This window comes from Sebastes fasciatus, chromosome 5 (assembly GCF_043250625.1).
Source record: "Sebastes fasciatus isolate fSebFas1 chromosome 5, fSebFas1.pri, whole genome shotgun sequence".
In the NCBI taxonomy this organism is placed as follows: Eukaryota; Metazoa; Chordata; class Actinopteri; order Perciformes; family Sebastidae; genus Sebastes; species Sebastes fasciatus.
This window is the reverse complement of record NC_133799.1, coordinates 28693346-28714143: the sequence shown is the minus strand read 5'-3', so window position 1 is coordinate 28714143 and position 20798 is coordinate 28693346. Positions and strand designations below refer to the sequence as shown.

The 20798-nt window shown below is 40.2% G+C and overlaps 1 protein-coding gene across 4 annotated transcripts in view; it reads left to right on the top strand.

The window, feature by feature from the left end:
* ghrhrb (growth hormone releasing hormone receptor b) overlaps nt 1–20798 on the top strand; it is a 52239-nt gene that overhangs the window by 23868 nt on the left and 7573 nt on the right. For 2 of the 4 annotated variants that reach the window (XR_012594018.1, XR_012594017.1), the window contains exons 4-13: nt 7009–7109; nt 8168–8265; nt 9553–9685; nt 11702–11855; nt 11983–12043; nt 14026–14095; nt 15596–15687; nt 15800–15929; nt 16105–16146; nt 17477–17725. Coding sequence is in view for 1 of the 4 variants with exons in the window: in XM_074636313.1 (XP_074492414.1) it covers nt 7009–7109; nt 8168–8265; nt 9553–9685; nt 11702–11855; nt 11983–12043; nt 14026–14095; nt 15596–15687; nt 15800–15929; nt 16105–16146; nt 17477–17671 (1076 nt within the window). In the remaining 3 variants the exon portion in view is untranslated. The other 2 variants (XR_012594016.1, XM_074636313.1) reach the window with 2 other exon arrangements.

Here is a 20798-nt window from a genome sequence, read left to right as displayed (position 1 = left end):
AATAAGAGGCAGTGAAATTCTAAACAGCCTGACCCCCTGCATAACTTCAGATTCGACTTGTTACAACAAAACTTAAGGGATCTTTATTAAACTGTTTGTTAATCTTATGTATTGTATGCTCTATTATGTCTCATAAGTTGTTGCAGCAATTTATGGGTTGATAACATTTGTTACACATATTTGGTGCTAAATTTAACCATTTTTTTACCACTCCAGAATTGATAAAAATGATCAATAATCCCTTTAAAATACCACATTAAGGCACCAAGACCTTGATGAACACCATAGAAAAAGTCATGCTGTGATTTGGTATCAAAAACGACAGACATTTTGCGATTTCTGTAAGAACTACAGTTTTTTGACGAGCACTTCTGTTCTGGAAACTGCTCAGAAACCCCCTTATTGTCAATCTACCTAGGCAAGCCATCCATCCTCTGAATGCTCTAGGTCACTAGTTTGTGTCTGTAAAGTTTCATGAGGCTGTGATTATCCTAAAGGTCACCACAGGTCATTTTATACAGGGAGGTCAAATTTCCAAAAAATGGTCTCACTACAAGGAAATGGCTACTATGGGGACTAACATCATCATACATGAATACGATTGGGCTCCTTGGATCCACAAGAGTGTCAGCTTTACAGTGATGCCCAATTAGGCAATTTCAAGGCTGTTTAGGGACCCCAGTATGCAGAAACACTTTTTAGAATAGTTTAAAATAAAAGGGGAGAATCGTGGTAGATTATATAGATCCCACTTTCATTCACATATTTTGAGGTCAAAGGTCAAGGGACCCCTATGAAGATGGCCATGCTAGTTTTTCCTCGCCAAAATGTAGCCTGACTTTGAAGTGTCATTTAGCCTCCTTCCTGACAAGCTAGGATGAGTCCGTGACTTGAGACACAACATTTATCAACTCCAAAACAACAATCTTTTATCTAACCTTAACTGAAGTTGCCTAAACCTAACTACAGGCAGGAGGGTGAATGAGAATCCTGGTCTCTGGTGTCACAGTCTTGCACTTTGTACTGTATGCCCATCATACTGTCACCACAATAGAACTATATGTGAATTAAAATTTTCAGGCTCTAGCATAGCCTGTATAGATATAATGTACTCTTATATGTACTCTTAGCCGTTCTGTATAACAGCCTGATGAAGTCCCTGTGTTGAAACACAATGGTTGAAGTCCAGACTCTTCCAATATGTCAGTAAGTGTTGCTGAATTACTTTTCACAGAAGAGTCAGCAGCGGCAGAGAGCATGTTCAGTATGTGGGATGCTGGATGTAGAAATGATGCACTTGACTGATTTCCAGCAGCAGTGAGAATGAAAGACGACACTAAAGCAGAGAAGAAGAAGAAGACGAAAAAAAACCACACAGCAGTGAAAGTTAAGCTTAGACTTCAGGAGGATCAGGAGGCGGAGGTTGCTGCTGATAACCTCATAACTCAGTGCTAGTGGGTTCCTGGACCCCACTGGATTTCCTCCTCCACAGACGTCCAGATAAGTCAAGCATTGTAGCGATGCGGTTAGATCCAGCCTATCCAACGGGAGGCTGCATGCGGAGAAAATAATGAATTGGAAAATCAAAGAGTTCACTGTAAGAGCCAAGAGCATGAGGAAGGAATTGGCGCTGCTTGTTAAGCATGGCGGTAGGAGCACTAGCGCCCTCCCCGGAGACTCGGCCTTCAACCTCCGTTCGCATCCAACCATTCACCCAGCGAGGCTGCGGCTGCAGGCCTGCAGGCTCTGCGCGCCACGTTATACTGAGGCTAATGCAGCTGGATACCAGCAGAACCACCCACGACTCAAACCCCCACGCTCTGCTCGGCTGTGCTGCGCTGAGGAGCCGAGACAGACGTATTCACATCATGAAACTGAAATCTGTTATTGCACTGTAAACTTTTCATCCTCCTTCTTGTAAACACGGATTCTCACAGAAAACCTGATGACCTTGGTGTGCGTCATGACCGCCGTAGAGCTCGGTGAGCCGAGTGAGCTCCGTCATTCTAACTTCAGGCCATGGTGGGAGAACACGGCTGCCAATGTGCCTCGTTTAAATTCATCATTTATCAGCCTTCACCTGACCGGACCACTGACAGTTTTACCTGGAGCTTTTTAGGAAAGTGAACAAAGTAAATATCTCATATTTTTGTTATACTTTTGGATACACTGGGAACTAATGTTAAAAGCCTCCTTCACAATTCTCCTTCACTTCTACAATTGTAGCATGGCGGCTAGCTTTCCAAGTGCACCATTCGAGGTTATACGCCCAGTTTAGCGCTATAAAATGCATTAAATCCAATTGTTACAATTAAGTGTTCAGTGCAACCAAATCAGACTGCCAATATGTCCATGCAGAGGTTTTACCGATGTCAATAGAAGGTGTTTGTGCAGAGTATTGATCCAACAAACTACCTCGGCTGTATTGAAGGAGCAGTGGCCCTGTTTGGCAATACAATTAATTGGACATACATAACAGTACAAACTCTGTTGTACAGGCTCTGAACGTGTCAGTGTGAAAAACGTGTGTACGTGCACATCGCCTTGAATCAGAGCATCCCGAGGGACTGAAGTTGTTTGAGAAAAGATTGCTGTTTACTGTGGCTGCACACTGTTTCTCAGCTCAGATGTAGCAGCACCATTAAGACAAGAACTAGGAGTGAGGAGTGTGAGCATGCAGGACACGTTTCAACACAGCTCCATGGAACATCAGGAGGTCTGATAGACTGTTCCTACACATTGATTAACTTTCATTTAGTGTTGTTTATTTAATTTCTTATTTTTGTAAATGGTGAAAATCAATAATCTGACAATCTGGGTGAAAATGTAGATTATAAAAGTATCCTTTCCAGCACAAAAATTCCACAGCATAAAGGCCTTTGCACACCTAGTCCGTATGTTTTGTTAAAAATTGTCGCATGTTTAAAAATAAATACGACCTCACGTTGTGTCAATCACGTTTACACACCAACTCTGACACTTTTGTCCGTCATTTAAGTTTTCGGAACAGGTTCCAACATCTTTCAAAAGCCCAACGGGGTTGTTTGACACCTCAGAGCCACCGTCTGTGCAAATGTCATCATCCAAAATGTCATCTGATAAACTGATTCACTTCGTCTGCCAGCACAAAGCACTTTACAATATAGAAAGAATACATTTAATAATTTAAAATATAGATTGTGACAGGTGAATGCAGAACAGCTGGGAATTGTTGCAGAACAAAGGATGTAGGAAAGATTAGACAGTAATGATTGTGCTCCAGGCAGCTTAACAGTAGCTTCTTGCTAATGTCATTTATTCATTAGCGCTATCCATTGCACCCATATAATTCATTCAGTTTTGTCTTGTATTGTGAATTTCATCTTAAATTATCCAACCAGATGGGGACCTTTTGGTTGCTTTCCAACCAGACCTAACTTAAAAAAGGTGGGAAAAAAGGTACTCCAAAGACCTCACCTCTGTCTGGTGAATGGCGAGGCTTGTTGTTGTGCTAGTGTTCATGTGTTTGTCGTGCTTCCTCTTCATAGGAGGTGCGTCTCCAGCCGCTCACATCATTAACGGGCAGATGGAGTTATAGTGCAGCCTATTGAATCCTAATGAAGAGCAGTGGCGTTATTTCACTTCTGAGAAACCATGAGTGTCTGTGCTCATGTGTATACATGTGGTTATAGCTGTGTCTGCATAGAGAGATAGGAGGTGGTGTCAAAGTGTTTTTATTCATATTATTCATCAGTGACCCAGTAAAACTAATAGACTTCATCAGTGAAGCTGCATATTCATGGCAACAAAGTGGAACATTAATCAGCTATCATGCTGTATTTGCATGTTGTGGAACAAACAATGTGTCTGCTGTCTCTTGTTGGTTAGACTTTAAAGTGACTCTGCAACATGTAGGTTTAAATTAATACATTTTTGAGATCCTGCAACAAATGTCTGTTAGCAACCCCTGGTCTAGACTAAAGTAAATTTACCGTCAGTGCCCCCAGACCAGCTTTCCTGTTGGATTCCATCTTGCTACCTCAGTGACTTTAAATCTCTACTAAAAAACTCTTATTTATTATCTTTCCTTTCTGCATTAAGTTGTCTCTCGGTGTCATGTCACTTTAAGAGGAACAGTGTGTAGCGTTTAGGGTGATCTATTGGCAGAAATTGAATATAATATAAATAAGTATGTTTTCCTTAGTGTATAATAACCTGAAAATAAGAGAATGAGCTGTTTATATCTATATTTCCAACCTTTATTTAAATCTAAAGGAACCATTGAGGGCATGCCCTCATTTACAATGATGTCGGGAGTACAATAAAACAAACTGTACAATAAAACAGAATAAATACACACAGAACATAATTAATGAATTACAAGAAGCAGTCAGCCAGTCAACAATAGAACAATGTTAAAAACAGTTACATTCAAGAGTGGAGTAGTTTGTAATCATGGTTTTAAAATCGCCTAGAAGAACAAATGTGTTTAATTTGAATGTGTTTTGTAAACTGTTCCAAGTTTTTGCAGCACGAACACCAAAAGCAGTTCCCCAACTTTTGTGTTTGCGCGCGGGACTTCAAGCTTTAGCCAGTCACTTGAACAAGTCGAATAATGACTATAGGACCAATTTAATAAGGACATGATGTATGACGGCAAGTTATTAAGGGCTTTATAAATAAATAAAACCCAATGCCTATCACGTCTTACTATTAGAGAGGCCCACCCAACATTTTCATACAAAATGCAGTGATGAGAAGAATAACTGTCCCCGGTAATAAATCTAAAGGCGGACTGATAAACTGAATCTAAGGGTTTGAGGGTGGAGGCTGAGGCATATCTATAGATAACGTCACCATAATCCAAGACAGACAAGAAAATGGCCTCAATTATTCGCTTCCTATATGTATACTATACACAGAGCGGAGTCAGCCATGTTTCTACAGTAGCCCAGAACGGATAAACTAAACACTGGCTTTACATTTGCGTTTTTCCATTTTTTTTCATCAGCCACCATAGTTCTCCTGTGCACAGGAGAAGTTTCAGTTGGTTGCAATCTGCAACTTCACTGCTAGATGCCGCCATATCCTACACACTGCACCTTCAAGTTGTTGTGTTGTCCCAGCCATTTCTATTATTTTCATGTTGAAAAAGGAAAAAGGTTTCCTCAAACTGTTGACACAAAGTTGGAAGCACACTATTGTTTAAATCGTCATTATGTGGTTTAGAGAAGATCTCTATTAACTGGAACTAAGGGAACTCTTCCAACCCAGGAAGAACGGCCTCGTAGCAAAAGTATGAGGACAGGGGGTGTCCACATGCCATGTAGTGTGTCCCCCTTCAAAACATCTGCTACCACCCCGATGCAATTGAGGTAGTAGCAGCATTGAACATTTTTAATTAAATTTCTAGAAGCAGTGTTCAGTTTTTCAGAATAATCCACAGACCTCAATGTGGACAGTCTTGGGGACTATTTCTTCAGCAGAAATTAGCAGCCTTTTTCAAACGTAGGCCTAATTTATCTAACCTGACTCGCCAGATGGTTAGTTACACAGAACCATCTGAGAAGCCATCATTGAAAACTGTTTGGAAAAAGAGCAGGCAATTTAAAAAAATACTTGGCAGGTGAATGGATGAACCATCTGTTAATCAACCTCTTGCCGAAGCCAGTCGGGAGAAGAGCGGAAACATCAGAACTCTCCAGTTCTGTTATAGTTCTATTGCAGCATCTACGCTGACCTCTTCAGTAGATGCCATTGTTGATTAGATTAGTCGCCTGTATACGTGTCGCATCACACACACCTAAGCCACGTCCATAGCTGCCAGTAGCTCCTCAGAGGATGCTGATGTGATCTGGCTTGCAGGTCACGAACACATTACTTGAAGCCTGAAAAGATGGATTTTCATGTGATACTTAATCCCTCTTGTGACATTGCGAGAAACCAGCTGCCATGGATGGTAATAATTGATCTATTGATGTATTGGGCGGCTGTGGCTCAGAGGATAGAGCAGGTTGTCCACCAATCGGAAGGTCGGTGGTTTGATCCCCGGCTGCTCTGGGTCACATGTCGATGTGTCCTTGAGCAAGACACTTAACCCCAAATTGCTCCTAAGTGAGTGAGTATTTAAGTTAGATCCTGATGGGCAAAGTTGGAAACTTAGCAGCCTCTGCCATCAGTGTGTGAATGCTGACATGTAGTGTAAAGAGCTTTGAGTGGTCGGAAGACTAGGAAAGCGCTATATAAATGCAAGTCCATTTACCAACATATTGTTGTTGTTCGTCTTTTGGCTGCTCCCGTTAGGGGACTCCACAGCGGATCATTGATCAGCACATTGATTTGGCACAGGGTCTTACGCCAGATGCTCTTCCTGATGCAACCTTGGATACATTTTTTGGTGGGGAGGAAACCGGAGAACCCGGAGGAAACCTATACGCAAACACAGGGAGAACATGCAAACTCCACACAGAAAGGCCCGGCTCAGACTAGGGAACGAAACCCGGACCTTCTTTTATCCACTAACCAAGATAACAACAAAATTACATTCACTTCAATTTCCTGTCTTTCTTGGCATAAATCTCAAAGAGGATAGCTCAAAAACTGAAAAATCTATCAGAGGAGGCAGTGTTTTTTTTTTTTTTTTCTTGGTTACATAAATGTCAGCACTGACCTAAAAACCAGTGCAGGTCAAAAACCAGGGAAGAGAGGAACCATCAAGAGTCTTTAATCTCTCTGTTTACATTTCAGTGCCAACTGCCTGAAGTCCCTCCAGTGTTGCCAAGTCCAGACTTCCCCTCAAATTGAAATACTTGATATAATTTAGTCCTGTGTGTGAGTCATTTATTTACTCTTCCACTACCCTACTTCTCTTGGGTGACTGATAAGTGCCACATCTCTCACTTTTCACTGTTTTTGGGATCAGATTTGGTCTCTGCGTATTAGTTTTTGTGCCTTCTCAGCCTCCCCTGGTTTCTCGTCATTGCCCGTCTCTTCTGTCCTTGCCACTGAGAGGTTTATGTGTATTTTTAGGTTACATCTACAGGAACTGCACTGAGGATGGATGGTCCGAGGTCTACCCGTCCTATGAGGAGGCCTGCGAGTTCACAGAGTACGAAGAGACGGAAACAGAGGTAGACGTTTTAGCCGATTAATTCTACGAATTATTCTGCAGGGAAACAAACTTCGCCATATGTGGCTCCATTCTCATTAGGAGTTTTTGTCTGTCTGGTTGTCGTAAATATAAATATATATATAAATAAGCATATTTTATATCAGTTCCAGCATCACTACTGGTAGATATTTGAGGACTCATCAGACAGTTGCTCTGCTGTAGACTGGCTAGCACAGATTTTTCCATATGATGCCCTCTATTCTCACTAAGGGACTTTAATTACTAGCTACTGCAGCCCATCATTTTGCTTATTACGATTGAATAGCTAAATTATATATAAATTATATACAAATAATATAAAATGACAGATGCTATTTCAAGCAGGCGGTAAAACAGATGATTGACACTTCTCCCCATCTCTGAGACATCTACATGAACCCTCCATCACTGGAAAAATGACAACATATATTATTTTTTCCCGTTAGGTGACCTTTTGCTGTCGAGCAAATATTCTTTCCTTTCCTCTCTAAAAGAAGAAGTAGTGATGTTGTCCTACGGGTGCAGAAAGTCTGTAGGAGGAGGTTGAGATGGATGGTTTAAGTGCCTGTTCATACGGAGGTGCTTTGCTCAAGAGAAAAGCGCAAAATCACAAGTGCAGATCACCAGTCAAACCGTGTAAGCTGAATGAAAATAGACTTGAAGCCTTAAAAAAGATGTATTGCATAAAGCGCAAGTGAAGAATGAGGCATTACACTACCAGCAAATTTTAAAGTTGTTCACAAGCACAAGGACTTTACAAATGATATGAGTTTCATCATCCAAACACTCCCCAAAGTTCGCTAAAGCTATGTTGACACTACACAACTTGTCACTACAATCAGTCACTTAAGACTCGCCCCCAAAATGTTGAACTAATTAACACAAATCAAAGTTAACTTTCATACAAATGCCAACATTTATTGACACCACTAAATTCTTTGTTTAGTGGCAGATCCTGACTGTCACTTTTCAGCTTAAGTTTTCTCGTCACATTACCACATTGGTTTTTATTCTGTTTTGTCTTTTCTTGCATTTCAGACAACATACTTCTCCAACTTCAAACAGGTGTACACTGCTGGCTACGCTACCTCCCTCATCTCTCTCATATCGGCTATTTTTGTCTTAACTGTGTTCAGGTAACATTGTTTCCAAGACCGTCCTCCCCAACACATTCTCATCCCAGCTTGTCCCATAATTTTGTCAAACCCCTTGGCGTCACTTTAGGATTAGGCAACAAAACTACTATAGTTAGGTATAGGAAAGAACTACATGGTTGGGCTTCAAACTACTACATTTGTACAGTGAAATGACAATGAACGTTGTGAACACAGGACACGAAGAACAGTTGACTGTAACGTGAAAGTGAAACTTAACACACAGGACACGAACAGCGGTCTCCTGGTTGAAAGTCCTGTGTTTGTTGGACTCATCCACCTATGCTCTCACCCGCCCTGTGCGTCTTTACCGGTGTTAAAAGGGTGCCTTGTGCAGCAGTACACAATGTTGACAGCCGTGACAAAGCTTTAGTATTTGACCCCATGGGAATGAGAACGGGATGTCCTCCCAAGAGCAACCACAGAGGTAGGCATTTCAGCACATGCCCCAAAACACAGAAGGGTATATCTCCAATACACCCACTTTACTACACAACACTCCCCCTGAGATAAATTCCGGGATTCACATACTTATTTTAGCCGAAACCATGATGTTTTCCTAAACCTAACAAAGTAGTTTTGGCGCCTAAAAGTTTTGGTGCCTAAATTTAACTGAACTGCGACCTTTACAAGGATGTGTCATGTAGTTGACTTAGTACTGTGGACTTGCCAAGACGACATATGTTCACATTCAAGTGACAGTGCCTTCTAGTGGTTGTAGTGATTATGAAACATGATTTGTCCCTTATCTTAACAAGGCACTTATTTTAACCCAACCCATGATCTTTCCCCAAATCTAACCGAGTCGTTTTCCTGCCTAAACCTAGCCAAACCTTAAGCAGAGCGTTGTCACATCATGTAACTGAATTTATTTAGTCAACAGTAAATTGTAATGGTTTTGGAAAGCACAGAAACTAGAGACCATCTTACGATTGGATCACACCAACTGCAACACCAAATCGGGCCAAAGGTGTAAAGTGGGGGGTCCAATGGCGCCTTCCCCTCTTCCTACCCCCCTACTTCCAGCACCTTTGCTCGGACGACACCCATCTTCGTACTCGACTGTCATTTTGATCTCAGCTATAAATCCATAAAGTTTTGTGACTTCATCTTGATGGTTACGACGCTATCAGGGTCACATATAAACATATAACATAATATCACAGACATATAACCCCAACCCCCCAAAAGGTACTTGCTAAATTCAACTCAATAAACACGATTTCCTTTGAAGAAATCGCTCAGGAAAGTTTTTTCTCTGCTCTACAGGAAGTTTCACTGCACCAGGAACTACATCCACATCAACTTGTTCTTCTCCTTCATCCTGAGAGCGAGTGCCGTCTTCATTAAAGATGGCGTTCTTTTTTCTGATGAAAACCTGGACCACTGCTTCATGTCTACTGTGAGTGTGAAACCCCACTACAGCTCCATTAGTGGGCTTATGTTTACCAGTGAAGGACTCATATCCTTTACAAAAGCAAAAGTTCCATTTGTACTGGATGTAGTCTCGTCCTGTATTCAAAATCCATCTTAGACACATGTAGCAGTACACTTAAGTATCGAAAGAAAAAATACTGAGAGTGAAGACCGGTAGAGTGAGGCTTTGTTGTTGGGTGAAAACCGTAATGAGTCTTAAGGAGTGTCATGCTTTCAGATACATTGACAAATGAAAAGGAAAGAAAGAAGAAATGACAGAGTAGGATGGAAAGAAGGAAAACAGAGAGGGAAGAAGGAGATAAGGAAAACATAAGGTGGGAAGAAAGCATAAAGGAAAATATGACAATATTTAATGATCTTATGAGGGATGTAACGAAAAAGGACGGACAGAAGAAGGAACAAACAATAACTTTGAAACTAAATGACTTCTGTCATGCTAATACAGTCGGATGGTGGGTGGACGATAACCTGCATTTTGTTTTCTGGGCATGAATCACACAAACTCAGAAGAGCTTGTTATCATAGCGAGCAGGGAGAAGTGGGATTAAGATGCTGGAAGTGGCGGAGTGGAGCCTGTGAGAGCATTAATGACGAGTGTTTCTCTGACTATTTTTTTCTGCCTACGTTGCTGCCTGGAGTGAAGGTAAGTGTCCCTCTTGTGTGGCTACGAGGGACTGGCATCCGCGTGACTCATTTGGGTGAAAAGGGCTACGAGAAAGAGAGAGAGAGGAAGATGAGAGAAAGGTCTTGTGCAGAATCCAAACCATGTTTTTTTATTAATATAAAAACAGAGGGAAACAAAAATAGTGAAAGGAAAAATGATAAATTGAAGAGGGGATGGCGTTGGAAAAGGGTTAAGAATGAAAGTGAAAGTGAAAGTAAAGTAGCCATCAAAATACTTGGAAAATCTATTAATCAGTAATCAATTACTCATTACTTACACTGTACAGCTGCCAGCACCAAATGGCACACAGACAGACAGGCTGGAAGTCACTGATTGACTATGAATCTGCCATCATTTTTGTAACCTGTAGTAATCTAAAGTGACAGACTTAGCAACAATAACCCTCTGAGACCCACAATAGACCTGTTTTTGTCTTTTTTAGGGGCGTACAGGGGGTCCTTAGGGGGAGATAGCAGGTCAACAGTATATGTCACATAGAAGTGGTGTACATCAGCAGCTCAGCACTGTGTGTCAAGTTGTTCTAGTCATAAATCAGAAATAAAAATGAAATAATTAATTTATTAATGAAAATAAATTGTGAAAGTGTATAAGGGCTTAGAGCATTATGATAGAAGTAATGCAAGAATTGCATTTTTTGGCGATTGGATGGCGAGCACTTCTGTTCTGGATACTGCTCAGGAAACCCCTTATTGTTAATCTAGCTAGGAAAGCCATTCATCCTCTGAATGCTCTAGATCTCTAGTGTGTGGCTGTGACGTTTCATGAGGCTGTGATTATCCTAGAGGTCACCACAGGTCATTTTATACAGTGAATTCAAATTCCAATTGTCTCAATACAATGAAATGGCTACTATGGGGACTAACATCATCACACATGAATACAATTGGGTGGTGGGTACCTATAGAAACCATTTTCATTCACATATCTTGAGGTAAGAGGTCAAGGGATACCTACAAAAATGGCAATGCCATGGTTGTTACCAATGGATTCATTGGATTTTTAGTTTCATATGATATCTTTATCTTCACTCTCGCTCTAAAACTAAACCTGCTAAAGCCTCTGAAAGATAGTAAAGTCAGTCGGGATCGCGGGCGGGTCTCAGAGGGTTAACTACTGTATTGTGTCCGACCAGGCAGAGACTTTTTGGCTTTCTTTATATAACATTCTTTGTCCTCAAAGGCATCATCATTACAGACCTCCCTGTGACCCATAAGAGAGGCCATTACCATCATGACCACTCCAGACAAATGGTATCCTCGGACTCATCTTGTGGCTTTTGTTGGTTTTGTCCCACAGACATCCTGTAAATCAGCGGTGGCCTTCTTCCAGTTCAGCATCCTGGCCAACTACTTCTGGTTGCTGGTGGAGGGCATGTATCTGCAGACGCTACTCGCTCTCACCTTTGTTTTCCAGAAGAAATACTTCTGGTGGTACATACTCATCGGCTGGGGTGGGTGGGCGACCCTTCTCTTTCACCTTTCTCTGTTTACTTTCACTTTCTTTCTTCCCTCCTCTCTCTGTCTCTTGTTAGAGCTGTGCGTTCCTAATGATCAGGTCACTCTGTTTGTGCCTCCCAGGTCTCCCAACAACAATAATAACGGCGTGGATCCTCACTCGAAACTTCTACGATAACAAGGGGTGAGCATCTGCAGTAGAATATCAGAGAAAATCTGAGGAAAAATGTGGAAACTTCAATAGGCATTCTCAAGTATCCTCCCAATAACACCCACTGACATCAAGTTATGTATCCAACCCCCTTGTATGTGGGACATGATGGGCATCAAAAAGCTGGTTTAGGTGCAAAGAACTATTGTGTATATGGCATAGAGGATTATGTTGGTAAAATGGAAGAAAAATATCCAAGTTCCAACCCAGTCACCAGAAAAAATGTTGGCATTGTACGTTTCTGCAAACCAAGGGATGCATTGAATGTCAATGTTTCTGAACCAAAAATATGTTTTATATCAGCCTCGTATCACGCTTGCAGAAACACACAATACCACATGGTTAACGTTGTGAAACAGTTGGTTAGGTTTAGGCAATAAAAGTACATGGTTAAGGTTAGAAAAAAGTTAATGGTTTGTGTTAAAATAATAACGTAACAATCGTAACAACTGTAAACACCGTAACAACGTAATGTAACAACGTAACCTAACAACTGCAACAACCGTAACAACGTAACCTATAAACAGCACCAACTATAACAACGTAACAATGTAACATAACAACGTAACCTAACAACCATAACAACCATAAAAACTTAACCTAACCACATAACCTAACAACGTAACCTAATAACGTAACCTGTCAACAGTAACAACTGTGTCAACGTAACATCGTAACGTAACATCGTAACGTAACATCGTAACGTAACATCGTAACGTAACATTGTAATGTAAACTTAACCTAACCACATAACCTAACAACGTAACCTAATAACCTAACCTGTCAACAGTAACAACTGTGTCAACGTAACATCGTAACGTAACATCGTAACGTAACATTGTAATGTAAACTTAACCTAACCACATAACCTAACAACGTAACCTAATAACCTAACCTGTCAACAGTAACAACTGTGACAATCTAACAACATAACATAACATCGTAACACTGTAACGTAACATTGTAAAATAACATTGTAACGTAACAACGTAACGTAACAACGTAACGTAACAACGTAACGTAACAACGTAACGTAACAACGTAACGTCATGATTTCTCCCAGATTACGGTCGCAGTTTTAAACATGTGGTTAACATTCCAAAATGCAACAAAACTACTTTGTTAGGTTTAGTAAAAAAACTTCATGGTTTGGCTTAAAATGACATTTATTACATTATTTAAGCTATGGATGTAAATTAAAATAATTGTTGAAGACGTTGACTTTTGGTTTCACACGGGACACAGACAGTGATCTCCTGGGTGAAAGTCCTGTGTATGTTTGACCCATCCACCAGCCCGACCTCCTCCTCATGTGGACTTATCATTAGAAGCGTATTTCTGAAACGTCAAAAACAAACGTAATCGTGGACAAAATGTTTCCCTCGAAACATAATTCACAATGCAGTTTCGTTGTATTGGAACACCAGTTTTAGTGGAAGGGGGCTGTAACAACCATTACAACGTAGCTAGCGTAAATAAAAAACAACCACCCTTAGCGGATTTTGTTAAACTTAACATTTACTTTTGGTTTCACATGGGACACGAACAGCGGCGTCCTGGGTGAAAGTCCTGTGTTTTTTGGACCCATCTACCAGCCCTCCCAACCGCCCTTAGAGGACTTTCTCGCTCTTTTTATTCATAATTATACCAGGTAACTTTCAATAACAGACCTTCCTACGTCATTTGCTCTGCGCGACGCTCGTTGTAATACATCACTGTGATGTATTCACTGATTGTGAAGTGCATGAGGCACAGTTGTTTTACCAGAATACAGAAGAAATTAAAGATGACAAATAAAAGCTAATCTTAGTTAATCGAGGGATTTGCTTCTGCTATTTCCAACACAGCACTCTAGCTGCGGTTAGTGAGTTGTCGTGTGTTTCGTGATGAGATGAACAAAATTGTGCTTCTGTGACGGCCTTGTTTATCTAATTACTGTCTGTTGTGTGTCTCAGGTGCTGGGATGACACAGATGTAGCTTTCATCTGGTGGATCATAAAAGCGCCAATAACTGCATCACTACTGGTGAGTACAGAGTAGTTACAGTGGGAGCTAAAGAGGAATTATAAGAGTCCTCAATCTTGGATCAGACCTCTATGACTCTTTGACTCTGCACCAGCTACTTTACACTCTTATTCTATGTTCACATCAGATTCAACAATAACACGTCAAGGAAAGTTGATGCATTTCCAACATTGAAGCAGGGAAAGTTGGCCAGTGCACGGACAAGTTTGTTGTTTGTTGCTGTCGTTGGCAGTTAACTCCAGCAGCTAATCAGTGCACTTCCTTGTTTCCCTGTGGGTGTAATTTTGTATTGTTTGTTTGAGTTACAGAGCTTTCTGCTTCCATAAAAGTTTTATTTCAGTCGGGGCTAGACTGGGGGGGCTGCATTCCTCCTCCAATACTCATGTTCGCAACCCCCTCCATGCAGGTGGGAGGGCATAGTATTAGTAGAATCATTAGAACATCATCCCTCACCGGCTTCCCACCTATGAACACGTAAGACCAAACAGGAGGTACTGTTGTCTTGGATTGAACCGCAATCTCTGCAGTGGTGGCCAATGGTTTTGCCTCTGTGCCATCAATACATTTTTCTAGAGATTAAGTTGTAGTTTATTTTTTATTTTATTTTCCACATATATATACAAATATAATTATTTATAATCATAATTTATAATTAAATAATCTTTTAAATTATGATCTTTCGGGGTACAGTATATCCCTGCAGTTTTTGGTAATTTGCAAAGAGCTTTGTTTTGTAACGGAAGTACAAAGTCAAATGTAACTGGACCTATTGAGTTGAGCTGCCTTCACATGATAAGATATTTGCTCTTCACTCACCGCAAGGTAGGGCGCAGAGCCTTGCAGAGGCAGCAGGTAAAATATCTCCCCAAAAAGAACGCAAGTAACGCCATCCACTGTTTCTAGACAACAACAACAACAGCTGCAGCTGTTCTCATTGGTTGCACTTTGAAAGGTCAGCAGCAACCGAGGTCAAAGTTGAAATAATTTGAACTTTGAGCACAGCACTCGTGGCGATTTCGAGCGGTGCGCCACGCCAAGGTTAGGGCTTCCACCTAGTCGAACGGCACTACTCTCTCCATAGGAAAACAATGGCACAGCCAGCGCAGAGCAACTTTACTGCTGATCATGTGTAGGCGGCTTTATTAGTTCTGAAGACATTCTCCATTAAGCGGCTCCATTAGAGACACTCACTGGGATGCGGTACTCAGGCATTGATCAGCAGACCTATTAAACCCTCTTGGGCACATGTTCCAGTAGGGACCTGCTGTTATTTGAGTTTAAGGTGTACCCTTAAACTCTCTCTATTATTCTAACTTTTTTTAAATTTCCCCCTTGTTCTCCCTAATTTGGAACAGTAAATTCCCCTGTACCACAATGACTGCAGGTTTCATGTGATAGTACAACAGCAGGGCAGTAAATAAAAATGTCTGCAGTTGTGACCCAAATACTGTGGTGGTTCCTTCACTTTTTTCTTGACGTCTCTTTGTTTGTTCCATGTAGGTGAACTTCATCATCTTCATCAATGTGATCCGTATTCTGGTCCAGAAGCTGACATCTCCCGGCGTCGGTGGCAACGACACCAGTCACTTCAAGTGAGAGGAGAATAAATATCCCTCCACATGACAACATGGATAAACACATACACACATAAATGGCCTTCAGATACTGACTATATGGGTCTTTTATTTTTTACAATGTGTGCAGGAGGCTGGCCAAATCCACCCTGCTCCTCATCCCTCTGTTTGGGATGCACTACATGGTGTTTGCCTTCCTGCCTGAAAACACGGGAGCAGAGGCCCGAATCTTCATAGAGCTCGGCCTGGGATCCTTTCAGGTAAAACACACAACACAGATACAAATTAAAGTAAGGAGATTAAGATTAAATGGGTATGTTAAATATATAAACATTTTTCACGACTCAGTGTCAGACAAGTTTGCTCAGAATGTACACTACATTTTTTTAATATTTAATATCTAACAGTTTGGGATATTATTTTTCTGCTCTGAAGGGATTCGTTGTAGCCCTGCTCTACTGTTTCTTGAATGGCGAGGTAAGTAGGCCTAAATAATGCACTACATTTGCCACTTTTAACCCTTCAAATGACAGTTTGTTTACATAATGCCACTATTTTTTAATGAAAAAAAAAAAAAAATCACAGTCTGGGATATGTCAATGACAATAGCAACAATGTGGATTTTGATGCATTTTTACTTTTTTGTGCAGGAAACCAGGATTTTTTTTAGTGTATTTGTATGTTCCCCATAGAGCAAACATGAGAAAATGGCTCAATAGACTTTTTTCACAGCAGACATTTTGACATGTAATTGCAGGGTAAACAGGTGTAATTGATCAAATTCATTATGGTCCTGTTCTATTTTGTCTCACAGCCATTCCAGTGAGCCAGCATGCACAATACTAGGACCATGTAACACCTCAGTGGAACAGGGTTATAATCAAGGTTATTAATTACACCTGTGTTTACCCTGCAATGAAATGTCAGAATGGCTGCTGTGAAAAGGGCCTATCTGGTGGAAAAGAGTAAAAATCATGATTTTGATGCCAGAGCTCCTGATTAAAAGCCAGATATCATACTGTAGAATACATGATTTTATGCTGTAATGTCCGTGGGATCAAAAATTGTGGATTTAATGGGTTTCAATGGGGACTTTTTTGTCCTTAGGGGTCTGTCTGTATTTTGCTGCTACACAGGAACTGAGGTTGAAATTCCAAAATTCGAAAAAAAAAGAAAAAAAAAACCTGGCCAAATTTATGCCATATGCATTAACACAGCCAAAATAATCAAAAAATTAAAAATTAAAAAAATAAGCATGTCCCTAGTGAGGCACAAGTGTAAAGGACAATCTGATGTCTGGCTACTCAAAAGCAACCTTTCTGAAGGCCCTGCACACCCACACAGGTGATTTCACTTTGTCTGGTTGATTAGATTCCTCATCAGGTTGAAAGAGAAGACATCTAATCAGGCTAAACAAGTGAAAACACCACGGAAATAATTCCTTTTCTTATTAAAAAGAGAAGAAAACAAAAGAAATATTGTTTTTTTATACGTCACTGACAGATGGGAAATCAAGCTAAAAAGCTATGGTACGTTTTGGAAAGTGAGAGAGTATCTATCTGAATTTTAATGGGCTGAAATCTACAAATCTACCAGTATGTTTTTTTTTTATGGACATGGAGGGGAAAAGTCCAGTTCAGACCAATAATGTACCTTTCAGACAAGAACATAATTCGATCTGGTCTCTGGAGCTATCTAACTATAAAACTTAAGTTTTATTTCTGTGTGTTTTAATGCGCGGATGTTGGTGTGTGTGTGTGTGTGTGTGTGTGTGTGTGTGTGTGTGTGTGTGTGTGTGTGTCTTCAGGTGCAAGCTGAACTGAAGAAGAGGTTTTGGGGGTGGCAGACTCAGAGTTACCTGAGCTACAGTAAACGACGGCGTACGTTGTTCACTGAGAGCAGCACGGTCACTCAGATCTCCGTCCTGGACAAATCCAGCCCCAAAGACCAGCCGGCCTCAGAGACACACACCCTCACACCCAGCAACGTCTCCACCGTCTGAGGAACATTCACTGGCTGCCGTTCATGTTTGTCATTTTGACGACGTCCTGAGCAGGTGACCAAACCACAGAGCCTGATTGTTGAACGTTAGGTACCTCCTAACTTTGTACGGTACAAATTATCTGCAGAATGCCACATGGGCTGCCTAATTTACATGTTAACTTGTTGACTTCAGTCTAATTTTTGTTCACAATATCCCACTCACCATTCACATTAAACTTGCCCCCTTGATATTAATTATTTTCAAAGTTACAGGCTTTAGTATGGGCGGACAGTGAGGTCACATCTTCTGTTGCCTTTTGTGTTTATCATAGACAAGATTTAGCTTTGGGGGTCCTCCTCCACATCTTACTCACAACCAACAAATACTTTCTCCCCTTTTACAAAAGCACCGATAACAAGTACACAATAAATGTGGCTTCAACAGTGTCCTTTAATATATACAGTATATATATATTAAAGTAGATATAGATTAAAATATTTAATCGTGATTAATCGTAAATTAATCGCACAGTTTTTATCTGTTCAAAATGTACCTTAAAGGGAGATTTGTCAAGTATTTAATACTTTTATCAACATGGGAGTGGGCAAATATGCTTGTTTTATGCAAATGTATGTATATATTTATTATAGGAAATCAATTAAAAACACAAAACAATGACAAATATTGTCCAGAAACACACAGGTACTGCATTTAACATAAAAAAATATGCTCAAATTATAACATGGCAAACTGCAGCCCAACAGGCAACATCAGCTGTCAGTGTGTCAGTGTGCTGACTTGACTATAACTTGCCAAAAATGTCACGTGATTATTATAAGGTGGGCATGTCTGTAAAGGGGAGACTCGTGGGTACCCATAGAACCTATTTTCATTCACATATCTTGAGGTTAGAGGTCAAGGGACCCCTTTGAAAATGGCCGTGCCAGTTTTTCCTCCCCAAAATTTTGTGCAAGTTTGGAGCATTGTTTAGTAGACCCCTCAGGTTTTCTAGTTCCATATGATGACAGTATCGTAACTCTAGATTAGTGGTGTCCTTCAAGTCTCTACTGGTCTGTTTCGTGATAAAATGTTGTGTTTGTGTTACTTTTGCTCGTATTTTCATATGCTAAGCCATTCATAAAATAATTAATTAGTGGCGAGTCTCCACTTTACACTATAGACCAGTCTAAACTACCTTCCCCTACCCCTGTGACACCTGTAGGCTCATTTTCAAGCATTTATTGTTCTTTATGAGCAGCCAGTACAAAAAAACTTTAATCGCCTCTCATGCACTTAATGCTCCTCGATTCATTTTGTTATACTATCACCTGAAGGATTTGTTCCATTCATTAAGAGTTTTGACGTTCATGTTATTCTTGCTCTTACTTCAACACCACTGGTCTCTTGAATGTTGGGCAGTATAGGTACAAAATAACAATTCGTATAAAATGAAACTTTCTCCGTTCAATGGAACGCGCCCGTATTGCCATCAGTGGCTCTGCATGCAACATGTTGCACAGTGCACTAGCGCACATCTGGAGCACTAGACTGTAAAAGCTATTTATTTGTCGGATTGTTGTTTTTATGTCTTTGTGTGAATGTAAATAGACCTCAACTAGAATTTATGTATTTTATGACAATGGTACAGTTCTACAGATTTATAAACCACTTTAAATGACGTTGTTACTGTAAAAAAGAAAAAAAAAAAAACTAGATAAAAAGGGATTTAACAACATACTTTGAAATAGATAAAATGGTATTTATATTTAACATATTTTTTGTATCATATGTGCAAGTTACTTTTATTCTTATATGCTGTATGCTGTGATATTGCAAAATGTGGAGGAAGTTATGCTGTATATTTCCCTGTTTGTTAGCATAGGTTTAGTGATGCCCAGTTACTGATTGCTGTGCTGTGCTAATGCTTATCTGGAACCTGTTTCCTCTGAGAAATCAATTATGGGAGACTAGATGAGCTGTTTTCAAGTTGATGGCGCACAGTGTTTGTGTATCTTTGCTTTGAATTTATAGATTTTTCTGTGTTTTGACTTGGTAGACAGTTAGCAGGTATAGTACACTTAGTACACATATATGTGTAGACAGTATTATTCATGGAAGGAAATATTACTCAGCTATTGACCGCTACAGTGCCTTTATCATATATTATAACTCACTGTTTCTCTGCAGTTCAGGTGGATTGAACCTACAGTAGGTTTTTGCATTCAAAATCTGTGTAACAAAATGCTATATTTAAGATTGTGATACTATACCATGTTCTCGAGTCTTTGCTGTGCAGCATAACAGATGTGCTTCTGTGTTGTGTCAGATTCAAGACGTGATGAGCATCGCGCTTAAATGACAAAAAAACAAAGCTTTCATCCAATTTTTAATTGTGCAGCGAAGAAGTGAAGGACGATATTGACTGAGCATGTTTTGATGTGGTGTTTTTGAAAGAAAGCTTTTCATGTCGTGTCCGGACTTTGCTTTTTAGATTACATCCATATATTATAGTGCTATCTCTCTTTTCTTACTTGAGAAAGTGATGTGGATGTTTCTTTCACAGGTTCCAGTTTACTACATGAATGCGTTTTCATTTGTTGTTTTTCTTATTTGGGCTGGGGGCGAACATTACTGGATGAGGCTGGTGATCATCTACTGTATATTTTCCATATTGTCAACATCCCATGAAAAGACCAAAACCAACAATATATAAGTCTGTCTCACAATACTCTCTGATTGTGGCACTCAGCTTTAAGCCCACTGGTTTTGAAGAAGTACATTTTTAAAAAGAACTCACAAACATGTACTTTCACTTTTAAGTAACGCTGTGTAATTTCTGAAAGCACACTGCAGTTTTCAACAAACGTTACTGAAACATAAATAAATAGTCCATTTGTTGGGGTCTATTTTCAGTGGTGGATTAATACACATTTTATCTATTTTTGTCCAACAACTGTTCTAAACACGTCAATGAGCCACACTGTTGCACTGGGTGACATGTTCCTTCAGTACCATGAACACACACACTGTATTTTGACTCAATCCTACATACGCTGACCGTCCTGCTGCCACAAATACTCACTAGAGCACCAAATGTGGATTCATCCGCAGCTGAAAATAGTCCCCAACAAATGCACCATTTCCT